Genomic DNA, 18,852 nt, shown 5'->3' with positions numbered 1-18,852 from the left:
CTAAGAGGGCTAAGGGCCCCTGGGCAACCCCTACAGGGCCTAGTGTGGAAGGCCCAGCACCGGCTATCCCGTTGAGCTTTTCATCAAGTGGGCTCATCCCAGAAGACTAGGTAAGCCATCTACTCGGTACTTGGTGGTCAACCAGCTTCATCACCTCAATTCAAGCTCTCTCTTCTCTTCTCTTCTCGTAACCTGTCCCGTCCCTTCTTTTCCCAGCCCGGTTCCATTTCCCCGCAGCTTTTAGATGGGCACCAACGAGGGCAAGAACAAGATCGGCAGAAGGGCAGAAGGTCCAATAATAGCGTTTTCGAATCGACCTTTCCGACGCAGCTACCTCAGTCAGATGGCTTGGGGTCCAATCACAGCGCAGTGGCCGCCTCTGCTTCCATCCACCCGAGCAATGGCCGCCCAGACGGGTGCCTTTTCTCAACATCATGCGATCGACCTTGACCACTCAAAACTTATCTGCAACTTGGGTCGAATCGAACTATCAACGCTCCTGTCTCGTTCGCTTAGAATCCCCCCAGTCTTGCCGTTGGTCTAGCGGAACCGCTCGAGTCCCCCCATTATGCAATTCAGAAGAGGTGGCAACGGCAGTGATGATCTGACTGCTGAATACAGGCTGGGCTTCTTGCTTCTGCCTTGGTGAATGTTTGCACCTTTTTCTACCAGCAGAGAGCTTTCTTTTTCAGCTCGAATTGAACGTATGATGGCTTGGTGTCGGAGCGGTGTCGACTGAAGGAGTCTTGCAGGTGGCCCATGGACGAACGGAAGCCTGCGGAAAAACCCCAGATTGAGCCACAGTCCCTACGAATCGCTTTGATCCGCTCATTTCGAAAGACAAGGAGGGGCGAGCGTTAAGTTTTGTCTGGGAAGTCTGAAGCTACAGGTAGGTTGCGTCAGCCCACCCCAGTGCAGAAGCGCCTCGACCTTGTAATGTGATTTGGCAGCTCACACCACTCAAGCATGCACTTCCGAGCTGATCCGCTGTAATCTGGAAGACTGGATGAGCATTGCTTTGGTTGGAATCTTGAGCCATCTCGCATCTAGTGCCACGAGTTTTTTTTCTCTTTCACGAAAAATCGTCTGGGGTTCGACCTGGAGATTCCGTGCCGCCTTGAACCTGTGCCAAGAAGTCATGGACGATGGTAGATTCCAGGAGTTGTGCTTTCTGTAAGGGATTTAGGATACACGCTAGTCACACCTGTCGAATGCGAGGAAACGTACCTCTTCCTCAAGGGTCTGATAGGCCCTGGTCAGGAGCTCCATTTCCAGGCTCCGAAGTTTCCCGATAGCCCCATATACCGAATCTCTGACTTGATCACTGCAGACAGTGTTGTTATATTGCTCTTCATGTCCAGCGAGGCGTGATCCTTGTTCTTCGATCCTTGCTTGGATTGTGACGACCGCCCGCAGGACGAATATGTCTCGGAGGCGATCTGCGAGCAAGATCGACTGCAACGATGTGTCTGAGGCGAGCGCATTGTCCTTCCATAAGGCCTTCAGCTCCGTACCTCCGTCGATAGTCTGCTCCACTCGAAAATCTAGACCGTCTTCCTCATTGATGCATGCCCACCAGACAAAGGTACTCTCCCAGCGTACCTGATCTGAGTCATCCACATAGATGCGGACCCCCGGCGCTTCTTGCGCGAACCGGACCTTGGCCAGTCGTAGAGGGTCGTCGGATGGGATGGACAAACTTAGGAAGATCTCCCTGGCACTGCTCGCGTGCTCTTCCAGGAACCCGTATGAAAAGATCATCTCGCATGCACCGCCGCAGCCGTACATGATGGTAATCTCGTCTCCTTTGTGGACGATCCTGTCATCTCGTACGACGAGCAATACGGATCCCGAGTCTTCGTCTACCTCGAACCTGGCGTTGTAACGGTCGTCAGAGGCATGATTCGCCATGTCGATGACAGGGACCATGCCAACGCCAACGCCTTGGGGCAGCTCCAGCGCACGAGAGCGGTACATTGCATCTGCAAGTTTCCAATCTTCAAAGGTCAAGCAATCTGCGCTTTCGCTCCACCAAATCTCTTGGCACCAGGGGATCTTTGCAGTCGCAGCTTTTAGACTATCAAATTCCCGCTCCAGACTGATTACTTTCTGCTCCAGGGCCTCTGACAGGGATGTACCGATCAGTAATTCCCTTTCCTCGGCCGTGTAGAACGTCGGCAGCGGGATTGCGTCTGGCAACATTTTGACATAGCCGGCGAAAGGATTATTGAATCCCAGTCCATGGCCGTGGGAGCTGGAGTTGTTGATTGTCATCTGATAGATGAGAAACAGTAGCACCGTCGTTCGGGGACTCTGAAATTCCGGTCGAGGAGTCAGTGTGTTGTTTATCGACCTACCTGGCCGTGGTTTTAGACACGCTGTTGCCTGGGGCCTACCTGGACTAAGGAAGCTGCTGCCTCAACGAGCTCCTTTAAGCTCTGGTCTGCTTTTGCATATTGCTCGACTCGCTCTTTCGATAGCACCAGCTCGTGTGGAACCGCAACAAGAGGTTGTCCTGGACCGTGTTCGCCAGTCGCGAGCAGACCACCGCCTTTGTCATTGCCATCCTCTCTGACGATATGAGGCTCGATTGATGTCTCGAAGAGCTGGACATCGTTGAAATGCGCCCAGACTTTCAAGTCTTCCAGTGGCAGTGAGACGTGCCTCATATTTTGGCCCTGGCGATGTTAGGCCGCTGTGATGTGTTGTCGAGTTATTGCTGCTGTTGAATCTCGAGATGTTGATCTAACCGCATAGGTCCCCGTCGGAAAATGCCGGAGTGACGGTGGCTGCTGAGCTTGGCAAACGGTGGAGCATAGCAGTCTCAGGTGCAGCCATCCAGCTCGAGATTTCCGAGTTGCCCACTCCTCGTTCTGGAAATCGACGATGTCGATCGAACCCGGTTTAGGTGGACACACGTCCATCAGCGGTGTCCTTTCCGAAAGATCGACCAGAATTCCTAAACTGGACCATGCTATCACGAATTCATCAACAAAGGACTTCCAGTAACCTCGCCGGAGGAGCATCCAAGCCCTCCTATGTTTTGTGACCATGCATTCATCCTGACGTCAACTAACTTGACTTGCCATCACCACATCGCTGGCCCATCTTTTTCTGGGGCATGACGGCGACCAGCCTTACCTTTATTCGATTGGATTGGATTGGATTGGATTGGGTATCATCTCTGCTCTTTTTGTGGCCCTGGAAAAGGGAGGCGTAATATCGCCGTGGGTTTGGTGACTGTTGCTACTCGAATCCTCAAAGTCCAAGGCTAAGACAGCAGCTATCGACGACTAAATTTTCGATGTCCTATTCGACTTCCCTCACCAGGACGAAAGTCTAATTGAGAACAGTCTGAGTAACGAAAGCACAAGAAAAGACTTCGGTCTCCCGCCTGCGCGAATCATTTCTTTGTGATTTTGGAGAAAACTGGGGGATCGACACGACCTATTCCTGACCTGGCTTCCCCATCTTTTCGGTCGTCTGCTTATACCTTGGTTTGCGTCAGCTGGCAGACAACGAAGAGAAGCTGTATTGGGGCACCCGCCTTCTGTGGCATAGTTGAAGGATTCTCCATCTCTGTACCCGTGACCACAACGAGAACAAGAAGCTCCTCTGCAGGATTCCTCACTACTGAGGCGCTACAAATGCACCTCTCCATGTCGGTTCCGCTTGTCTTAGCAATCAGATTGTTGCGCATTGCTACCAAACAAGAGGTCCGCGAACGCAGACTTCACATGCAGTTTAGTCCAGTTAGTGCAATGACAACACTGGCGGCAGACACCTCCGCAATTCAGTTCCGAGCTCATGCTGTTATTCTGTTCCGTAGAGCGCCCTAGTTACAGCCTCGTCACCATCGAACAAGGAAAGTGTTCCGATCTTCAGCCTTGCGAACCCCGCATCTTTTGAACACGCCTCTTTCACTCGCGTGTTGTCAAAACTGCTTCGGATTGGCTGTCGGTCTAGACAGCTTGACCTTCACCGTATCCGTGTCATTGCCACACCTGAATTGTCTACACACCCCAGTCATATTTGCTCGTATTTGACGTGGAAAACACCAACTCTCGGGACGGTTGCCTTTCTGCATGCTCGCGATTGACGTGTGGTCGGGCATGTCAGCATTGCTCCGCATGAGAAGATGCAGTTGGTAAACGATGATGAAGGAAGCTGCTCAATGGAGAGGACCAATGCAATGCCATCCCAAGAACGCATTCAGGCGACTCCAGATTGGTGCAATCAGAAAATATTCCAACGCAACCGCCTCCCCTCTCGTTCCTACTACGTCCCGGAAACGTCCGTCTGCTTGAACGGGAAATGGTCTTTCAACTACTCCCCAAGTCCCCAACAGGCGCCAGACTGTAAAACGTTCAGCACCCAGTCTCCCTCTGATCTGTGCAAACGAGATTCTGCCTGGGCACCCATCGATGTCCCGGGCCACTGGCAATTGCAGGGTTATGGCAGACCTCATTACACAAATATTGTCTATCCCTTTCCCGTCTGTCCACCGGAAGCGCCAACGGAGAACCCTACTGGGACGTACTGTCGGGATTTCGAGTTGCCCACCTTGTTTGACGACAATAGCCAGCTGAGGCTGAGGTTTGATGGGGTCGACAGTGCATTCTATCTGTGGCTGAATGGAGTGGAAATCGGCTACGCTCAGGGGAGCAGGAACCCGGCAGAATTCGACGTCACGAAGCACATAGTGAAAGGCAAACCTAATCGAATCCTGGTCAAAGTCCTCCAATGGTGCTCCGGAAGCTATATCGAAGATCAAGACCAATGGTGGCTTTCTGGTATCTTTCGCGATGTGCACCTAATTGCGCTGCCCGTTCGGACACGAATCGAGGATTTCTTCATCAGGACGCGTCTTGACGAAAAATACGAGGACGCAGTTTTGGATACTGACCTCGATCTGTTGTTGGATGAAGATTGCTTCCTGTCCTTGACGCTCAGGGATGCCGAAGGAGGAACCATCAAGAAGGAGCGCATTCCGCTCGCGTCAGCATCTACAAAATGCTCGCATGCGATCGAAGTCTCAAATCCACGCAAGTGGACTGCAGAGACACCTTATCTATACAACCTAGAGATGACCCTTTCCTCGGCCAAGCAAGGTGATGGTCCCATTCATTCTGTCAACCACGCTGTTGGTTTTCGCTCGGTCGAGCTCAAAAATGGCAACATATGCGTCAACGGGAAAGCCATTCTGTTCCAGGGCTCAAACCGCCACGACAACCACCCACACCTAGGCCGTGCAGTATCACTCGACTGGGTCCGTCGCGACCTCCTGCTCATGAAGAGGCATAACATCAATGCAGTGCGCTGTTCCCACTACCCCTCTCACCCTGGCCTTCCTGGTCTCTGTGACGAGCTCGGGTTGTGGGTCATTGACGAAGCAGATCTCGAATGCCACGGCTTCGCTACCGCGGCTGCTTCAGGGCTCAACCTTGAAGGATTGAGTTACGAGGAAAAAGTACAACGTACGTCAAAAGACGCGGCAGATTACACCTCTGACAACGTAGAGTGGGAGTCTGCCTATCTCGACCGTGTGCACCAGCTGGTTGAACGGGACAAGAACCATCCAAGCGTCCTCATCTGGTCGTTGGGCAACGAGGCATTCTACGGTCGCAACCATGCTGCCATGTCCAAGTGGGCGAAGAAACGCGATCCCGGTCGCCTGATACATTACGAGCCAGACTGGCAGGCTAAGTCGACAGACATGATATCACATATGTATACCTCCCCTGCAGATTTGAAGAGGGAGGCCGAGTCCGAAGGCGACGATTTTGAAAAACCCATCATCCTTTGCGAATACGCTCATGCAATGGGCAATGGCCCGGGTCTTTTGGACACCTACCGGACCCTCTTCCGCTCACACAGACGACTCCAAGGAGGATTCATCTGGGAGTGGGCGAACCATGGACTCTGGAAAGAAGATGCGGACGGCAGAAAATACTACGCTTATGGTGGCGACTTTGGCGACGTGCCAAACGACGGGACCTTTGTCATGGATGGGCTCTGCCACAGTGATCACACGCCCACTCGGGGCTTGGTAGAACTGAGGAAGACATATGAGCCAATCGAGGCCGTGCTTGACGGGAAGTATCTTCTTGTGCGTAACCACTACGATTTCATCGCATTGGAACATATTAGGGCAGAGTACGATGTCCAATGTTGTGGCCAAAGGTTTGTTGCATCCTGCCCTGTTCGGAACGATAATGGAGCTACATTTGACGAATTTGCGGACAGGGCTAAACTCGTTGCTGCTGGAGTCCTGGCCATTCCTCCAGTCCAGCCAGGGAAGCAGGGAAGAATCCGTCTGCCAGAAGATGTCTTCAAGCACAAGGCTTCCAAGGAATGCTGCTTCACGGTTGCCTTCCGGCTGAAAAAGGACACCCAATGGGCAAAGACTGGCCATGTGATAGCTTGGTATCAGACTCAACTGCCAGTGCCCGATGCAAATCCTACGTCGCCTCTCACCAGCATTCTCTCCTCCGAGAACACAAGCAACGCAGCGACGCCCGTGTCTCAGCCATCTACCAGCACATCATTGATCAGGTTCTCCACAAGCAGCCTGGAATACAAAATCTCCACCTCCTCGACCGCCATAACCTTCGACCGAATCCGCGGCCAAATCTCCTCGTTCACCCACAACTCCAACCAACTCCTGTCCAACACCCGCGTTGAGAGCTACGACCCGGCCTCTCCCTCCCCGTTGTTGTCTCTAGACTTTTGGCGACCGCCCACAGATAATGACATGGCATGGCAGACGAGTGAATGGAAAAGATACGGACTGCATATGATGACGAGTCGGTCGAAGGGTTTCAAAGCGAGCGTGCGTTCTACTCAGACATCCGCGACACGGAACCACACAGATTCGGCAGATGGGACAGTGGAGGTCTCCGAGGTGACCTTGAGGGCTGAGCATGCCCTCTCTCCGCCGAGTCTGGCCTGGCATTTCGATGCCATCACTACCTACACCATCAGGACCACTCCGATCCCAAAATCTGAATGTAACAACCATAACAGCGCGTCCACTGCCCCAGGTACGGAGTCCCGGCTGACCGTACAAATACACACGCGCCTTACACCCCGTGGCTCGCACCCACGCAACCTCCCCCGAGTCGGGCATTCCGTTCAACTCGCTCCGCAATACAAGCATGTCAAATGGTTCGGCCGTGGGCCATCGGAGTCCTACAATGACAAGTGTCTCTCACAGCGGTTGGGGGTTTGGGAATGCCAGATTGACGACATGGCGGAACACTACGAGGTACCACAAGAGAACGGGAATCGATGTGATGTACGGTGGTGCACGGTTTCAGCCACCTTTTCGGAGGAAGGCGCTTCCACCTTAGTTATCGGAGAAGACGACAACGACGACGACGACAAAGTCGGCCGCGGCATCGCTGACGGGAAGACGAGGCAAGTCCCACCAAGCGACTTCCCTGTCATCCGCGCGACGTATCTCCCAGGCACATCTGGGCAAGACCGCCCGCATATGCAATTTTCGACTCAGCTTTACGACGCGGCCACGATAGAGAACGCCAAACACCCATGCGACTTGCTGGTGCCGGGCAAGAGGAGGAAGGGAGCCTTATGGCGGCTCGACGCAGACGTCGCGGGAGTCGGGACAGCAGCGTGTGGCCCCAGCACAGAGGAGAAGGATCAGGTGTTATGCCGGGAGAGAGAGTGGACTTTAGTCCTGCAGGTACTGTGAAAGGTCAACCCGAGAAATTTGGCTCAGGAGCCCGATGGAAGGGAGTATCATTGTTGGCTGTTGATGTGGCCCCCTGCTGCACACAGGACGAGACGGCGGCATGGACCACATGTTGACAGAAGATCCCAAATAGGGTGCAATATCCGGTTGTCATCACTCCACAGCCCCGGCCCCACGTACTGGAGCAGGGCTTGAGGCCATAGGTACGAGCATACACGCTCGTCGGCTATTGAAGTGATTTGAGGGAAGCGGGGACCGATCGTCTTGGGATAAGATTGAGGATTTTACCAAGATCAGCGAAAACCGGGCCAACGGTGCAAAAGTGTATGTTGTTGACAGCGAAGTAATAGGATCAATGTAACAACATCGATTCGCATCGGGGAATTGGGCTTCACTGCACAAGAAGAAAATCGACCTTGAGACCCTGGCGTTGTCTAGTACATGATACATGTGCTACATGTAGCTAGTTGCGAGCATGGTATCCCCTCTATTGATATTGTACACCATTGCCACGTCTAGACGAGCATGTTGGATATCGGAACACAGCGACACGCCGCCGAGTCAAACTTTCGCGAGACGTCCTTGTCCAGCTCTCGCCTCGGCCGACACGTTCTTCAATGCGTACTCTTCATGCGCATATCTTAACCCAGAGACCAGTGGATGAAGTTGAATGCCGCCGCAGTTGATCAAAGATTTGGCCACGTAGAGACGTCTCCCATAAGTAGTCGTGTCTTGAGTCTGTAAAGAGCCAAATATCCCTGCAGCTAGTTCCACTCTCTTTGATTTCACTGGCATCTGATGCTTCACTTGTCTGGCATAAGATGAGTTTACCTCCTAGACAACCACATTTTGCCCTCATTGGCTCGCGCTTCGTCTCCATGTCCAGCGGAAGGGGTATCTTGGACATGGAGACGAAGCCGAGACAACTCGTCAGTCTCCCGCGGAAGGGAGACTCCGTACCAGAACAAATATTTTGCTGTAGCACGTGCCGCTCCATATGCTCTCGAGGTCTTTTTTCTGATATCCCAAATATCCAACAAGACATCGTCGACCACTGTAGATCCTGAAGGCTCCACCACGCTCTAAACCAGCAACGAAAAATGCGTAAGAAAACCCAGACGTCAACGCCGGGTGTGATATGCGGTATGAAAGCAAGAAGATCGTAACATGTACAGGGAGATATTGTTTCGATGTTTGGTCTAGTTGGAGATGACATAGGTTGCAGTGCCCGATATGACCGAGACCTAGAGCGAAGTTAGTCTTGGGCAACAAGGTGTAGGAGGCGATTGGAAAGTTAACTCACAGTGCATCCTTGCGAGTTGCATCCACTAGCACCGCAATATTGACCGTTGGAGTATTTACAAGATCCAGACAAATTACCCTTCAACTCAACGGTGCCTTGATATTGGGCGTTGGTTGTTGGAGAATTTTGGAAGATTGATAACCAAGTCACACCTCCTTTGGCACCCACGCCGAAGTTGATGGGCGCATAGTTGCCAATGTTTTGTCCAGGTGATCCCCATTGGCAACCTTGAGCGGCAGACACTCCAATGGGATTCAGATAGTACTGGGCAGAGGTTGATTGTCCTTGCCATTCGTAGTAGGTGGCGGCATCAGGAACGGTCAATTGCTCAGTTTCACCAGATTGAAGTTCGACTGGGATGGTTTCAGACTCAGTTCCAGGATAATCTGTACGGCAAATGGCAACAACACCACTAGCGTCGTTGGTAGCTTGGACGCCACCAACACCAGGAATGCAAAGGCTGCTTGAGAGACCCGGGTTTGTCAGATGAAGCTTGCCGCCTGAACAAGAGAGGCCGCCGACGGATTGGCCAGTAGCACCTTGGGTTGAAGGCCACTGGGATTTCTGATAGCCGGGGGGGCAAGCGTAGGAGCACATCATTCCTTCTGAGCAAGACTGTCCCGACACGCCCGTCACAATGTGGTTAACCAAGCCACCCGCGATCGAAACTGCCTGCAAGCCTGCCCAGCCACCCATTCCGAGATAATCAAGGGCGATAGGACCATACTGGGAGGGGAAAGTGCTGCAATCAAGTTGACCGTCCGGGAATGAAGCAGTGATACCGGTGCCGCCAGAGGACACAGAGGAAGACTGTGTGGGCGATGAGCTAGAACTAGCAGAATCGCTTGGGCTGGACCAGGCTGAAGATGGGCTCTGGAAGAACTCGGCCGCCGGAGAGGAGGAGGCAGGAGCCGACCAGGTTGTGGTGGTCGAAGTGGTTGTACTCGATTCCGTTGAAGTGGAAGGAGCCGAAGACCAGCTGCTGGAGGTGGTCGAAACCTGGGAGCAAACACCGGGATCTTGACCATCCACGAACTTCAATTCATGATCCTCCAGACCTTCGCACACCTCTCCAGCCGACAGCTCCTTGCCATTGAGCATATAAACGTAGGCAGTCGGGCCAGCTGTCCAGGCGGTTTCGGTAACATCGCGCTCCTTGTGCTCGTGCAAGTGTCGATGTTTGTGGACGTGAGGCTGGGCGAGAGTGGCCGAGGCAGTGACTGCCGTCAAGGCAATCGACGAGAACCTCATGTTGATTGTGGGATTCTCGAAACGAGTGTACGCAGCAGTCTCTCAAAGACTGGCTATGGAGGAGATTGTCAATGAGTGTATAGGTTATGTGGGACTGCAGAAAATGAAGCCCGACGAATCTGTGTGTACGCACGACCCGCGTGTTAGTTCTTTGTCTGGTTCCAATATTTGCAGAGAATGAATCGCCTCGTGAAAGAGGCAGACAAGGCAAGGGGGTGTTCGAGGCCGTTCGCAGGGTTAGGAGGGCATACAAAGCCAGAGACTCATATGATCAGTGCTGGAATGTTAGACGCGGAGGCTCGAGTGCTCTCTCGGAATTTGGAGAGCGGCGGGATTGAGGAAAGGGAGGAAGCTGGCGTTTAGGTCGAGGGATTTGTACAAAAGGAGTGAACGAGAGAAAAGTCTCTCTGGTAATGAACGTGAGCCAACTGAGGGCGGCGGAGGGAGAAGTATAAACAGAGGATAAACAACGGACAGTGGTAGTGAACGAGAGTAAAAATGCAGTGTTCAGTTTGGTCTGCAATGGAACGAGCTGGTTATGCAGGTTGGGAAAGAAAGGGAAAGGGGAGACTACAGACGCAATTCTGGGCGCCAGGATTTCTTGGGGGGGGGGGGGTGATTCCTTTGTGTCTGGGGGTGGCCCAGTTGCCGCTCAGGAACAGGTTAAGCCTGGAGCGTACCCCTGCACCCTTCCAATGGCGCCCCTGCTGTTCGAGGGCCAACATTGCACCACAAAGAAATTGCAGCTCCACCTCGAGCGCCCTCGATCGTCCGCTAACAAAGCTAGCTTGGGATCCAAAGTTATTTTGTCCCATGTTCCTGCTCCCAGCCCTTCTGTCATTGGCTTGAGAGTCTGGCTCAAACAAACGAATCTGAGGACAAAGCAACGACCGCCCAGAGACCAACAACAGTCGCCTACAGACCGTTGGTGATGGCCTTGCCTTCCAACGTGGACACACTGATGAAGCGAGAGTGGTGATAAGGTAACTTGGGATCAAGGAGAAGGAAAGCTGATTGCGGAGGCGACCAGGAAGCTAATCATTTCCTCAGAGACATTGCTAAGCTCCTCCGCATCCCAAATCAAGGCAGCCCGAGATAGAGGCCACGCAACCTCTACGCATGCACTTTATTCGCTTACCAGGTCTCAAATTTCCCACCCGCACACAACAAGAAAATAGCTGAGTATAGCAAGCAGCAGCGCACGTCTTTCCTCGCTGTTCGCAACCGACTTACCTAGAGGCACAAAAGTATTAAAAGGTGGTTGCTCATACACAGGCGGGCCTGTCTCGGGAGATGAAACCACAAACCAACGCATTCGGTCTGGTCCGTGACCCATTCTGTGTACCTACCTACGAGCAGGGACCTGAGTCCAGTACGGAGTACGGAGTGCCGTTTCTCTCACCAGAATCCAATGCTCGTGTTTGTTCCACATGGCAGTTGTACCTCAGCATTCGTCTTCAAGTTGGAACGAAGAGACCCACAGAATGGAGCCATGGACATGGGAGGTCTACGAGTACTCGTGTTATCGAGCCATCCTACTTGTGCAAACTCTGATCTCAAGCAGATCCAATTCAGGGATGCTTCTTCGTCAAGAAGACAAACCACCCATCCTCGTGTATCATGACTGAGTCACTATTGCCTAAGCTGTGCTACCTGCAACCGAGGTGCCAATTCCTTGTGAGACACAAGCGACATAGCGAGCTCTCGCCAAAATCAAGGGAAACCACCCACTGATGTTTGTACCAAGTTGTCACAAGGTGATTGCTGGCTACACTGCGGTTGAACATGCGTCTGGCAGCGGACGCAATGCAACCTCCCTTTTCCACACTGGATCTCTTTGAAGAGTACGAGTATGATTGGAGTGGAGTGGATTGACACAGGTTGCGGCTTTCGAAGAGTATGCCTGGTCCTCTGGAATAAGATGATGATCTGCACACCGACCGCGGACTCGTCACCATAGTCGTCAAAGCCTTCAAAACCAGAGGCCAAGCAACGCGCCACGACGACAACGGTTTACGAAATCCCCAAGCCACGCACCCGTTTCATCGTGGCTTTCGCTAAAGGATTTTGTTTCTGGAACCAGTGGGGGAGGAGATACTCTAAGAATTGCCGGCCTGTTCAAGGGTGTTTAGGTCAAACCACACCGACTGCGCTTTCAAACTCTGATCCGACAGACCTCATTGGCGGCGCCTACTAAATTAAGCAAAGATTTGGCGGCGTCGGCCCTTATCGATTGTCACCCAACCACAACCGCAGAGTGGCACAACCTTATCAAGCGCCTCTGGAAAGCCTCTGAACGCCATGTTGCTTGTCTTGTTTCACCCTCTGGGCCTGCATGCCCCTGCAATCTTGCACGCGTATGCAAGCACTTTAGCCTTTTGATTGCGGGAAAGGTCGCCTTTCGCGCACGAGCACGCCTGCAGTAGCATAGAGACCCAGAAAAGAGTAAAAGATGGTGGCTGGGGGCACCAAAAGCCAAGATCTCAAGCGAGGGGGATCGAGATGACTTGCAGCTGCGCGACTGAGAAATCTTCCGAGCCACACTGGCTTCCTCGCCTACTGCGCCTCTCCTTTGGGCTGGCTGAGGCTGACAGTTCGACCGTATCACGACGACCGAGTGCTCGAGAGCGTCAGCCCATTCTTATGAAGGGAATACAGATATATAAGGTACTCGGATGTAGGAAGAATTGACACAGAGACATATCACTACATGACAAACTCCCCCTTACGCACTTCCGTGCTCAAGTACTCCGTGCTTGTTCCCCAGGCCCCAATTACCGCCATCATGGTAATGTGCCGAGCACAACGCGTTATTTGAGGTCCTTGCACCGAGTACATGCACCCTACACAATTAGAACACGCGCCATAAAATTCGCGAACCAAAGCAGACTGCTGTTACCGCGTTGGGCAATGTCGCGCTCCATCCCTTTTCATTTCAATGTGGCAATACCTCCCTATGAGAAACTCCTTTTAGCCGCACAAGGGGGGGATAAAGTTGAGCCACATTGGCTCGGCTTATCCATTCAGGAAGTATCAGTGTTTTCCCGCCATGAATCCGAACAGAACTGGAACTCCGACGCTCGCAGTCCTACCAACAGTCAAACAACCCGTCGTCACTGCGCCGGTCCACGCAAACATCAAACTGAGGATGTAGCATTGCCGCTGTCCGCCCGTTGTAGTACATGGCATACATGGATATTATTTTTTCTTCTCATAACTGGTCGATGATATTGCGATCACCACGACGAAGCTCGCGATGATGAGGGATCCCGTGATAAATGACACGGCGAAAATGCTTCCCCGACTTGCTGGAAATTTGCCGCGTATGATCCAGTGCTGGGCCTCGAAGTAGCGATGGAAGCCGATGAACAAGATGACAATTGAGATTGCAATGAATGTTGCTCCGAGCGGTTTCCCAACATGACGCAGCTTCGTAGCAGCACCATCGTTGAATGCGGCGATCTCGACGCCGCCGTCGTTCGAATAGTCATTAGAAGCATCGGTGCTGGCGAGATCGCGCGGCGGAAGGAGAAGGAGTTGGTCGAGGAGGGTAGGGCCTAGAGTAGGGGTTGACGGGGGGGCCCCAGCAACCGATGCGGCGAATTGTTGAAGAAAGGGTAGTAGCTCCGCCGGCATCGAGTGCCCGACAAGTGGTGAAAGGGGTAGTGTTTGTCGTATACTGAGAGACTCGCTGCGACTCTGGATCGTGGTGTTGAGCCGAAAGAGCTGGGTGATTGCAATGCCGATGCTCGCGAACGCTAAGCTGGTTCTCAGCCAGGCGAGGAAGGTTCTCTCTAGAGCAAGATGGTCCCGGGCCACAGATCCCTTATTCTCCAATGTCACTGAACCATATTTCTCGGGAATCTTCCTCAGCCATTGTGGTGCCCAGGAGTGTTTGGGATCTTTCTGTCCACCATCCTGTTCCTCTTCCTGGCCAGAGCCTGCGAGGGTCGAGGAGCCCACCGTTGAAGAGCCGAGAGTGCTTTGGGGAGTCCCTTCTTCGGTAGTGTTATACCGACGATCTGACTGCCCGTCTGCAGTTCGAATGGGCGTGATTTCATCCGACTCGCTGGGGGTTCGTCGATAGGACGACATCGGGGCTTGGGAGCGCACCTTCGTGCTCTCGGAAAACCGTACACTAGATTGCCGCCGCGGAGGACGCGATTGCGCTGCAGACTCTGGAGTTATGTCCGAGGAAGTGGAAAGGGATCCTGAATTGCCATTTTGATCGTGATTGTGCGATGCCATAGCTTCATAGTTTGGTGGGAAAACATATGGTATCCGCAGGCCCGGAATTGGGACGGGTCATGTCAAGGAGCCTGGATCGCGATTCTCGTTAGCGATCCTGGAATTCCAAAGTCTGATAGCCCTTCGGCGACGGTAGATATCGAGTCGGGAAGAGATTAGAACCAATGGTTGGAGGTATGCAGTTCCAAAGTGAAGACAGAGCTACGAGAAAAGCTCAGAACAGCGAATGAGCTTCGATCACGGAATCTTGGGCGTAGTGGTGAAGCCTAAGGAGCAGGATACTTCGGTTCTGTTGGGAAAATGGCGTAAGCTGCAGGTATTGTGCAAGAATCCAGGTTATGGCGTGATAGAGGTAAGGAGCACGGCATCGATTTTGCAAAGAGCGTCTAAAACGACCTGTAGCGATCGAGACTCGGGAGACAAAAGCTGCGTCTTTGATAGCTGGCTTGTCGTGCCGCGGCCCAGATCCCTACCACGGTAGGTACCTGAGCGGGCAGTAATAATAGCAGGCAGTGCGTGACGGTATTGATGAGATCATTTTCCGGGCCCCGGACACCAAGGTCAGAGTGCTGCCCACTGAGAGATACTCTTCTAGTGGGGAAGAAGCACGCGAGCGCACCTAACACGCCTAGGATAAGCTAAGTGCAGCGTTCCTACTGCGTGCCCCAGGGGGAGCTCCATGCCAATAGAAGATCTTGCTAATTAAGTGGAGAATTCATTCCCGCCTACATCAGCAAACACGGCATACAACGAGTTGGGAATCACTAGCAACTGTGTTTCCTACAGCCAATCTAAGATCATCACGTTTTGGCGATTGAAGGCTCTGGCGGTATTTGAAGTCCTCATCAAATCTTCGTTCCATCCCTCAGAAAGCTGTAAAGGCGTAAGGAGAGCGCGTTTCTGCCCGATCTGCGCACAAAGCGCCGTTTCCGTGATGAAACTGATGAGCTGCTTTCATAAAAGCCATACAGTGGATGGTGAAGCCGACAGCCATGCCAACATGAAAAATCTTATGAGAATGTCCCCATTATCGAACTGACCTGGCCGCCAGGCTTCGGGAAAGCGACTCTGCACAGAAAAAGAATCAGCATACTCTTGTCGGCGTTGCATCGAGACATTCACCGGTTCCCCTTACCGCATATACAGCCACTGAAGGATAAAACGCTGACAAAGCCATCAAGCTGAAAAGTAGGCCTCGAACCGGACGCCACGCCGGAGTACGAAGTCGCTCAGAGAATAGGACGAAAACCGCCATAAGGATCTGAGCAGACAGATTTGCGTGGGATGAGTTATCAGCTCCAGACGTCCTTTCTAGCATCCGTTCACTCACGAGTGACAACATACTCCGATCCAGGCAAATCTCGTTCGTCTAGGTGCGCAGGGAAATGTATACCATAAGCCAGGTGGGAAACAGCCGCTCGTCACAGTGATGATACCAAGCAGATCAAGCTTGTGACACAAGTCATAGATTGCACGAGAATGTTTCGAGAGAAGGTGGAATACTGCGGACATTGTGAAGCAAGTCGCGCCCCCGAGGAAGAGGAATGCAAACACAATCAAATCATCTTTGTTGGCTCGCGGGTAGTGCTCTTTCGAGCAAGCATAGTAACGAGCGGCAAGTAGCAACACCCATAAAGATGCGAGGAGGTGAGAGTAGGCATTGCCTGTCTCGTTGTGTATGTAACCTAGATTTCGTATGCATGTCCGGTATGAATTTGTAATCGGACAAAACCCGCTGTGACTGAATTCATTGTCTTTGGACCATGCAGGGATATCTTCCCAACTAATCAATAGTGGATCTTTGGGTGTAGCAAGCGGCGACTGTTTCTCCTCGGATGCTGCTGCGATCGCTCTGGCCGACACGTTTTTCATAGATTCCCTCTGGCGAACACTAGACTCCATGACGGATCGCAAGCAGAAGAACGGGCACTTGCGCTCGGTGAGAACTGAGATGTGTAGCCTGAAACAAGCCTCGTCGAGCCCGGAGACGCCCGAAGCCCTCAGGAGGGGGGTATAGACCGACAAGGACAGATATTAAGAGAGTAGAGTTGCTTTTGTAGACATGGAAATAAGGAGATGAGCAATGTTCACTGCTTGTAGAGATGAGAGAAAGAAGGGAGTGACCGCGAGCAGTATGGTATGTGGACCCAGCCAAAGCTGCAGGAATGTGTTGCCCCTTCCGATTCCCAATGTCATACCTTTACCGCGTATTAAGTCCAGGATATCAGGGTAGTATGTCTCAAAGGTCAAAATGTGGCAGTCAGCAACGCTCAGAAGGAAGTGGGAATGGCGTGGGGCTGGAGAAACCCCCTGAGCAGGTCTATCGCCCAGTCCCACGCGTATTCCTGTCCAGCATGAGGTTGCGAATCGCTAAATTGTTCACTCCTTGTGAGTTTTCAGTTTGAACTCTTTGCTTCCGCCCGGTTTCTCGGATTGTTACCGGTTGAGCCGACGTCTTAGAGAACATAACGACTGCCTCGAAATATCAGCATCTGCTCTGATCAACTATCGCCCGTCCGGCTTTGACTCACAAGGTCAGGTTTTCGCGGTCTGTCAGGTCAAGCTGATTGTTGTCTACCGAGTGTGTAACCGTAACACCTTCCTCTGTAATTGACTCAACGACCCCCGTTTTTGAGACTCTCTCCCTTGCTACTAGCGCGTCTCGACGCTTGTTCTCCTTGACGAGATAATAGCGGAGATATAAGATGATGAAGGACGGAAGGATGACGGCAACCTGGTCGTTCTAGATTAGCTACCATGCACGAGAACCGCTCGCCGAACGTACGACAAGGATTATAGTCCAGGTTGGAATATATCTCGGCTGTATCACGGTCAGTTCGCGTCCCTAAAGTGCTCATCCAAGTGTTTATGTTACCTTCCATCTTGGCTGAAACAGTTGCGGTGAAAGAATGTTCCCTAGCCCATAGCCAATATGATAAAGAGCGATTACAGTGGTCTTTTTCGTGTGTCCGGCGGAGGCATTTGCAGCCCAGACCATAACAACAGCGTAGGGGATTCCTGTGGTGGAACGAATCCAGATACCCCATATGAGGCCCCATCGATCGGTCCACGGCAAGCCTTGTGGACACTGTTAGCGGCAGAGGTGCGAGTGTCCGAACAATGTACCTATCAGTAGAGCACTGGCAAGAACACCGGGGACGTATGCAATCACAGAAACCCATGCGCGGCAGTTCTAAAGACTGGTTAGCGAAAATCCATTTTGATCGTGCCGGTGCTGATACAGCATACATGTGTCTTCCATAAAACCACTGCTGCAGCCAGCAGCGAGACCAGAGCCGTCAACCCAGTAACACAGCCCAGAAGGGTAGTTTGGAGAACTGTGAAGCCGAATGAGTTAATGATGAGCGAGTACTGGTTTGTAACACCGTTCGCCATCTCCTGTGACCAGGCATGAAAGAAGAATAGCCATGTCTTTGGATCTCTGAGCGCTTCGATGAATTGATGGCGTTTGAAATACTTCTGTTCAATTCCTGAATGATTTTCCTTGATACGAAGCACGGCTTGAGCACGTTCTTGGAGCGTAAGAAAGTCGGCTTGCAACGTGTTGTCCGGAAACCGAAACCACACGATCACCCCAAAAATGATAGTGATTCCTCCCGTGATGACTTTGCGTATCAGCGTCCAAGAGTCGCCAGGGCAGAACGATGGACTTACCCATAAACCACTTCCATGGCGCGAAACTTCCGGTCTTGATCCAAAGGACCCCGTACGAGATAAGACCTGAAGTGATAGGGCTAGAGTTTCCCGAAGCCCACATGATAGGCATTAAGATGGACTGTTCTCTGTATGTGAAGAACATGGACATTGTGAGCAGAAAAGCAGGAACTATGCAGGCCTCGCAAGTACCCAGGAAAAACCGAACGACGAAGAGTGATGCAAAGTTGTTGCAAGGTATATGTAACAATGTGACCCCGCCCCTGTCGAATGTCTTCTGTGAGATATTTTCCACTCCCATGAACGGGGTTCATACCACAATATCAGCATGAAGGCAAGCCACTTGCCCACGGGGAAGTGTTGTAGCGCACGATTTTGCGGCCATTCCGCCAACAGGTATCCAAAGTAGAATATCGAAGACAGCCAATTGTATTGGTTAGAATTGAGATGTGCATCTTTGAAAATGCCCAGGATCGCAGAGCTTCCAAGCTACACAAGAAAAGTCGTTAGACGGCACGGAAAATAGAGAGGCGAATATTGACAGGTACTGGTCCATACCGTTTGTTTGTCGACGTACATCAAGTGATAACCGACGCACAGGAAGGGAAGAATCCTCCACAGACATTTATTGCGAATAGACCGAGCCGCTTCTGGTGTTGGG

At 52.2% G+C, this 18,852-nt stretch overlaps 4 protein-coding genes across 5 annotated transcripts; 1 reads left to right on the top strand and 3 right to left on the bottom strand.

The window, feature by feature from the left end:
• Positions 1–3: 3 nt before the first annotated feature.
• PV07_12425 lies at positions 4–2,687 on the bottom strand. 2 transcript variants are annotated; one of them, XM_016399951.1, is made up of 3 exons: positions 2,397–2,687; positions 1,228–2,313; positions 4–1,171 (listed from the first exon to the last, which is right to left on the bottom strand). In XM_016399951.1, the coding sequence occupies exons 1-3, from the start codon at positions 2,667–2,669 to the stop codon at positions 1,073–1,075; spliced, it is 1,458 nt and encodes a 485-aa protein (XP_016242763.1). In that variant the 5' UTR covers positions 2,670–2,687; the 3' UTR covers positions 4–1,072. The 2 variants fall into 2 exon arrangements, with proteins under 2 accessions (XP_016242763.1, XP_016242764.1); XM_016399952.1 differs by having other exon boundaries at positions 1,228–2,687.
• Positions 2,688–3,976: 1,289 nt separating this feature from the next.
• On the top strand, positions 3,977–8,064 carry PV07_12424 (uncharacterized protein). The gene is made up of 2 exons (XM_016399950.1): positions 3,977–6,183; positions 6,247–8,064. Exons 1-2 carry the CDS (start codon positions 4,139–4,141, stop codon positions 7,712–7,714), a joined length of 3,513 nt encoding a protein of 1,170 aa, XP_016242762.1. The 5' UTR covers positions 3,977–4,138; the 3' UTR covers positions 7,715–8,064.
• On the bottom strand, positions 8,002–10,847 carry PV07_12423 (uncharacterized protein). The gene is made up of 3 exons (XM_016399949.1): positions 10,520–10,847; positions 9,018–10,387; positions 8,002–8,958 (listed from the first exon to the last, which is right to left on the bottom strand). The coding sequence occupies exons 2-3, from the start codon at positions 10,266–10,268 to the stop codon at positions 8,914–8,916; spliced, it is 1,296 nt and encodes a 431-aa protein (XP_016242761.1). The 5' UTR covers positions 10,269–10,387; positions 10,520–10,847; the 3' UTR covers positions 8,002–8,913.
• Positions 10,848–12,938: 2,091 nt separating this feature from the next.
• Positions 12,939–14,972, bottom strand: PV07_12422 (uncharacterized protein). The gene has a single exon (XM_016399948.1). It carries the CDS (start codon positions 14,514–14,516, stop codon positions 13,467–13,469), a length of 1,050 nt encoding a protein of 349 aa, XP_016242760.1. The 5' UTR covers positions 14,517–14,972; the 3' UTR covers positions 12,939–13,466.
• Positions 14,973–18,852: the final 3,880 nt, after the last annotated feature.

The sequence above is a fragment of the Cladophialophora immunda genome, assembly GCF_000835495.1.
Source record: "Cladophialophora immunda strain CBS 83496 unplaced genomic scaffold supercont1.8, whole genome shotgun sequence".
Lineage (NCBI taxonomy): Eukaryota > Fungi > Ascomycota > Eurotiomycetes > Chaetothyriales > Herpotrichiellaceae > Cladophialophora > Cladophialophora immunda.
The sequence above is the reverse complement of the archived record's forward strand: the minus strand, read 5'-3'. Positions and strand labels throughout refer to the sequence as shown.

Excerpts from the sequence above, each read along its gene's own strand:
- PV07_12425 (XM_016399951.1), bottom strand. The coding sequence starts at position 2,669 with ATGAGGCACGTCTCACTGCCACTGGAAGACTTGAAAGTCTGGGCGCAT. Across the intron at positions 2,314-2,396 it reads CAGCAGCTTCCTTAGTCCAG|AGTCCCCGAACGACGGTGCT; the intron begins GTAGGCCCCAGG and ends CCGGAATTTCAG. Across the intron at positions 1,172-1,227 it reads ATCAGACCCTTGAGGAAGAG|AAAGCACAACTCCTGGAATC; the intron begins GTACGTTTCCTC and ends AATCCCTTACAG.
- PV07_12424 (XM_016399950.1), top strand. The coding sequence starts at position 4,139 with ATGCAGTTGGTAAACGATGATGAAGGAAGCTGCTCAATGGAGAGGACC. Across the intron at positions 6,184-6,246 it reads GTCCAATGTTGTGGCCAAAG|GGCTAAACTCGTTGCTGCTG; the intron begins GTTTGTTGCATC and ends ATTTGCGGACAG.
- PV07_12423 (XM_016399949.1), bottom strand. The coding sequence starts at position 10,268 with ATGAGGTTCTCGTCGATTGCCTTGACGGCAGTCACTGCCTCGGCCACT. Across the intron at positions 8,959-9,017 it reads GCAACTCGCAAGGATGCACT|GTCTCGGTCATATCGGGCAC; the intron begins GTGAGTTAACTT and ends ACTTCGCTCTAG.
- PV07_12422 (XM_016399948.1), bottom strand. The coding sequence starts at position 14,516 with ATGGCATCGCACAATCACGATCAAAATGGCAATTCAGGATCCCTTTCC.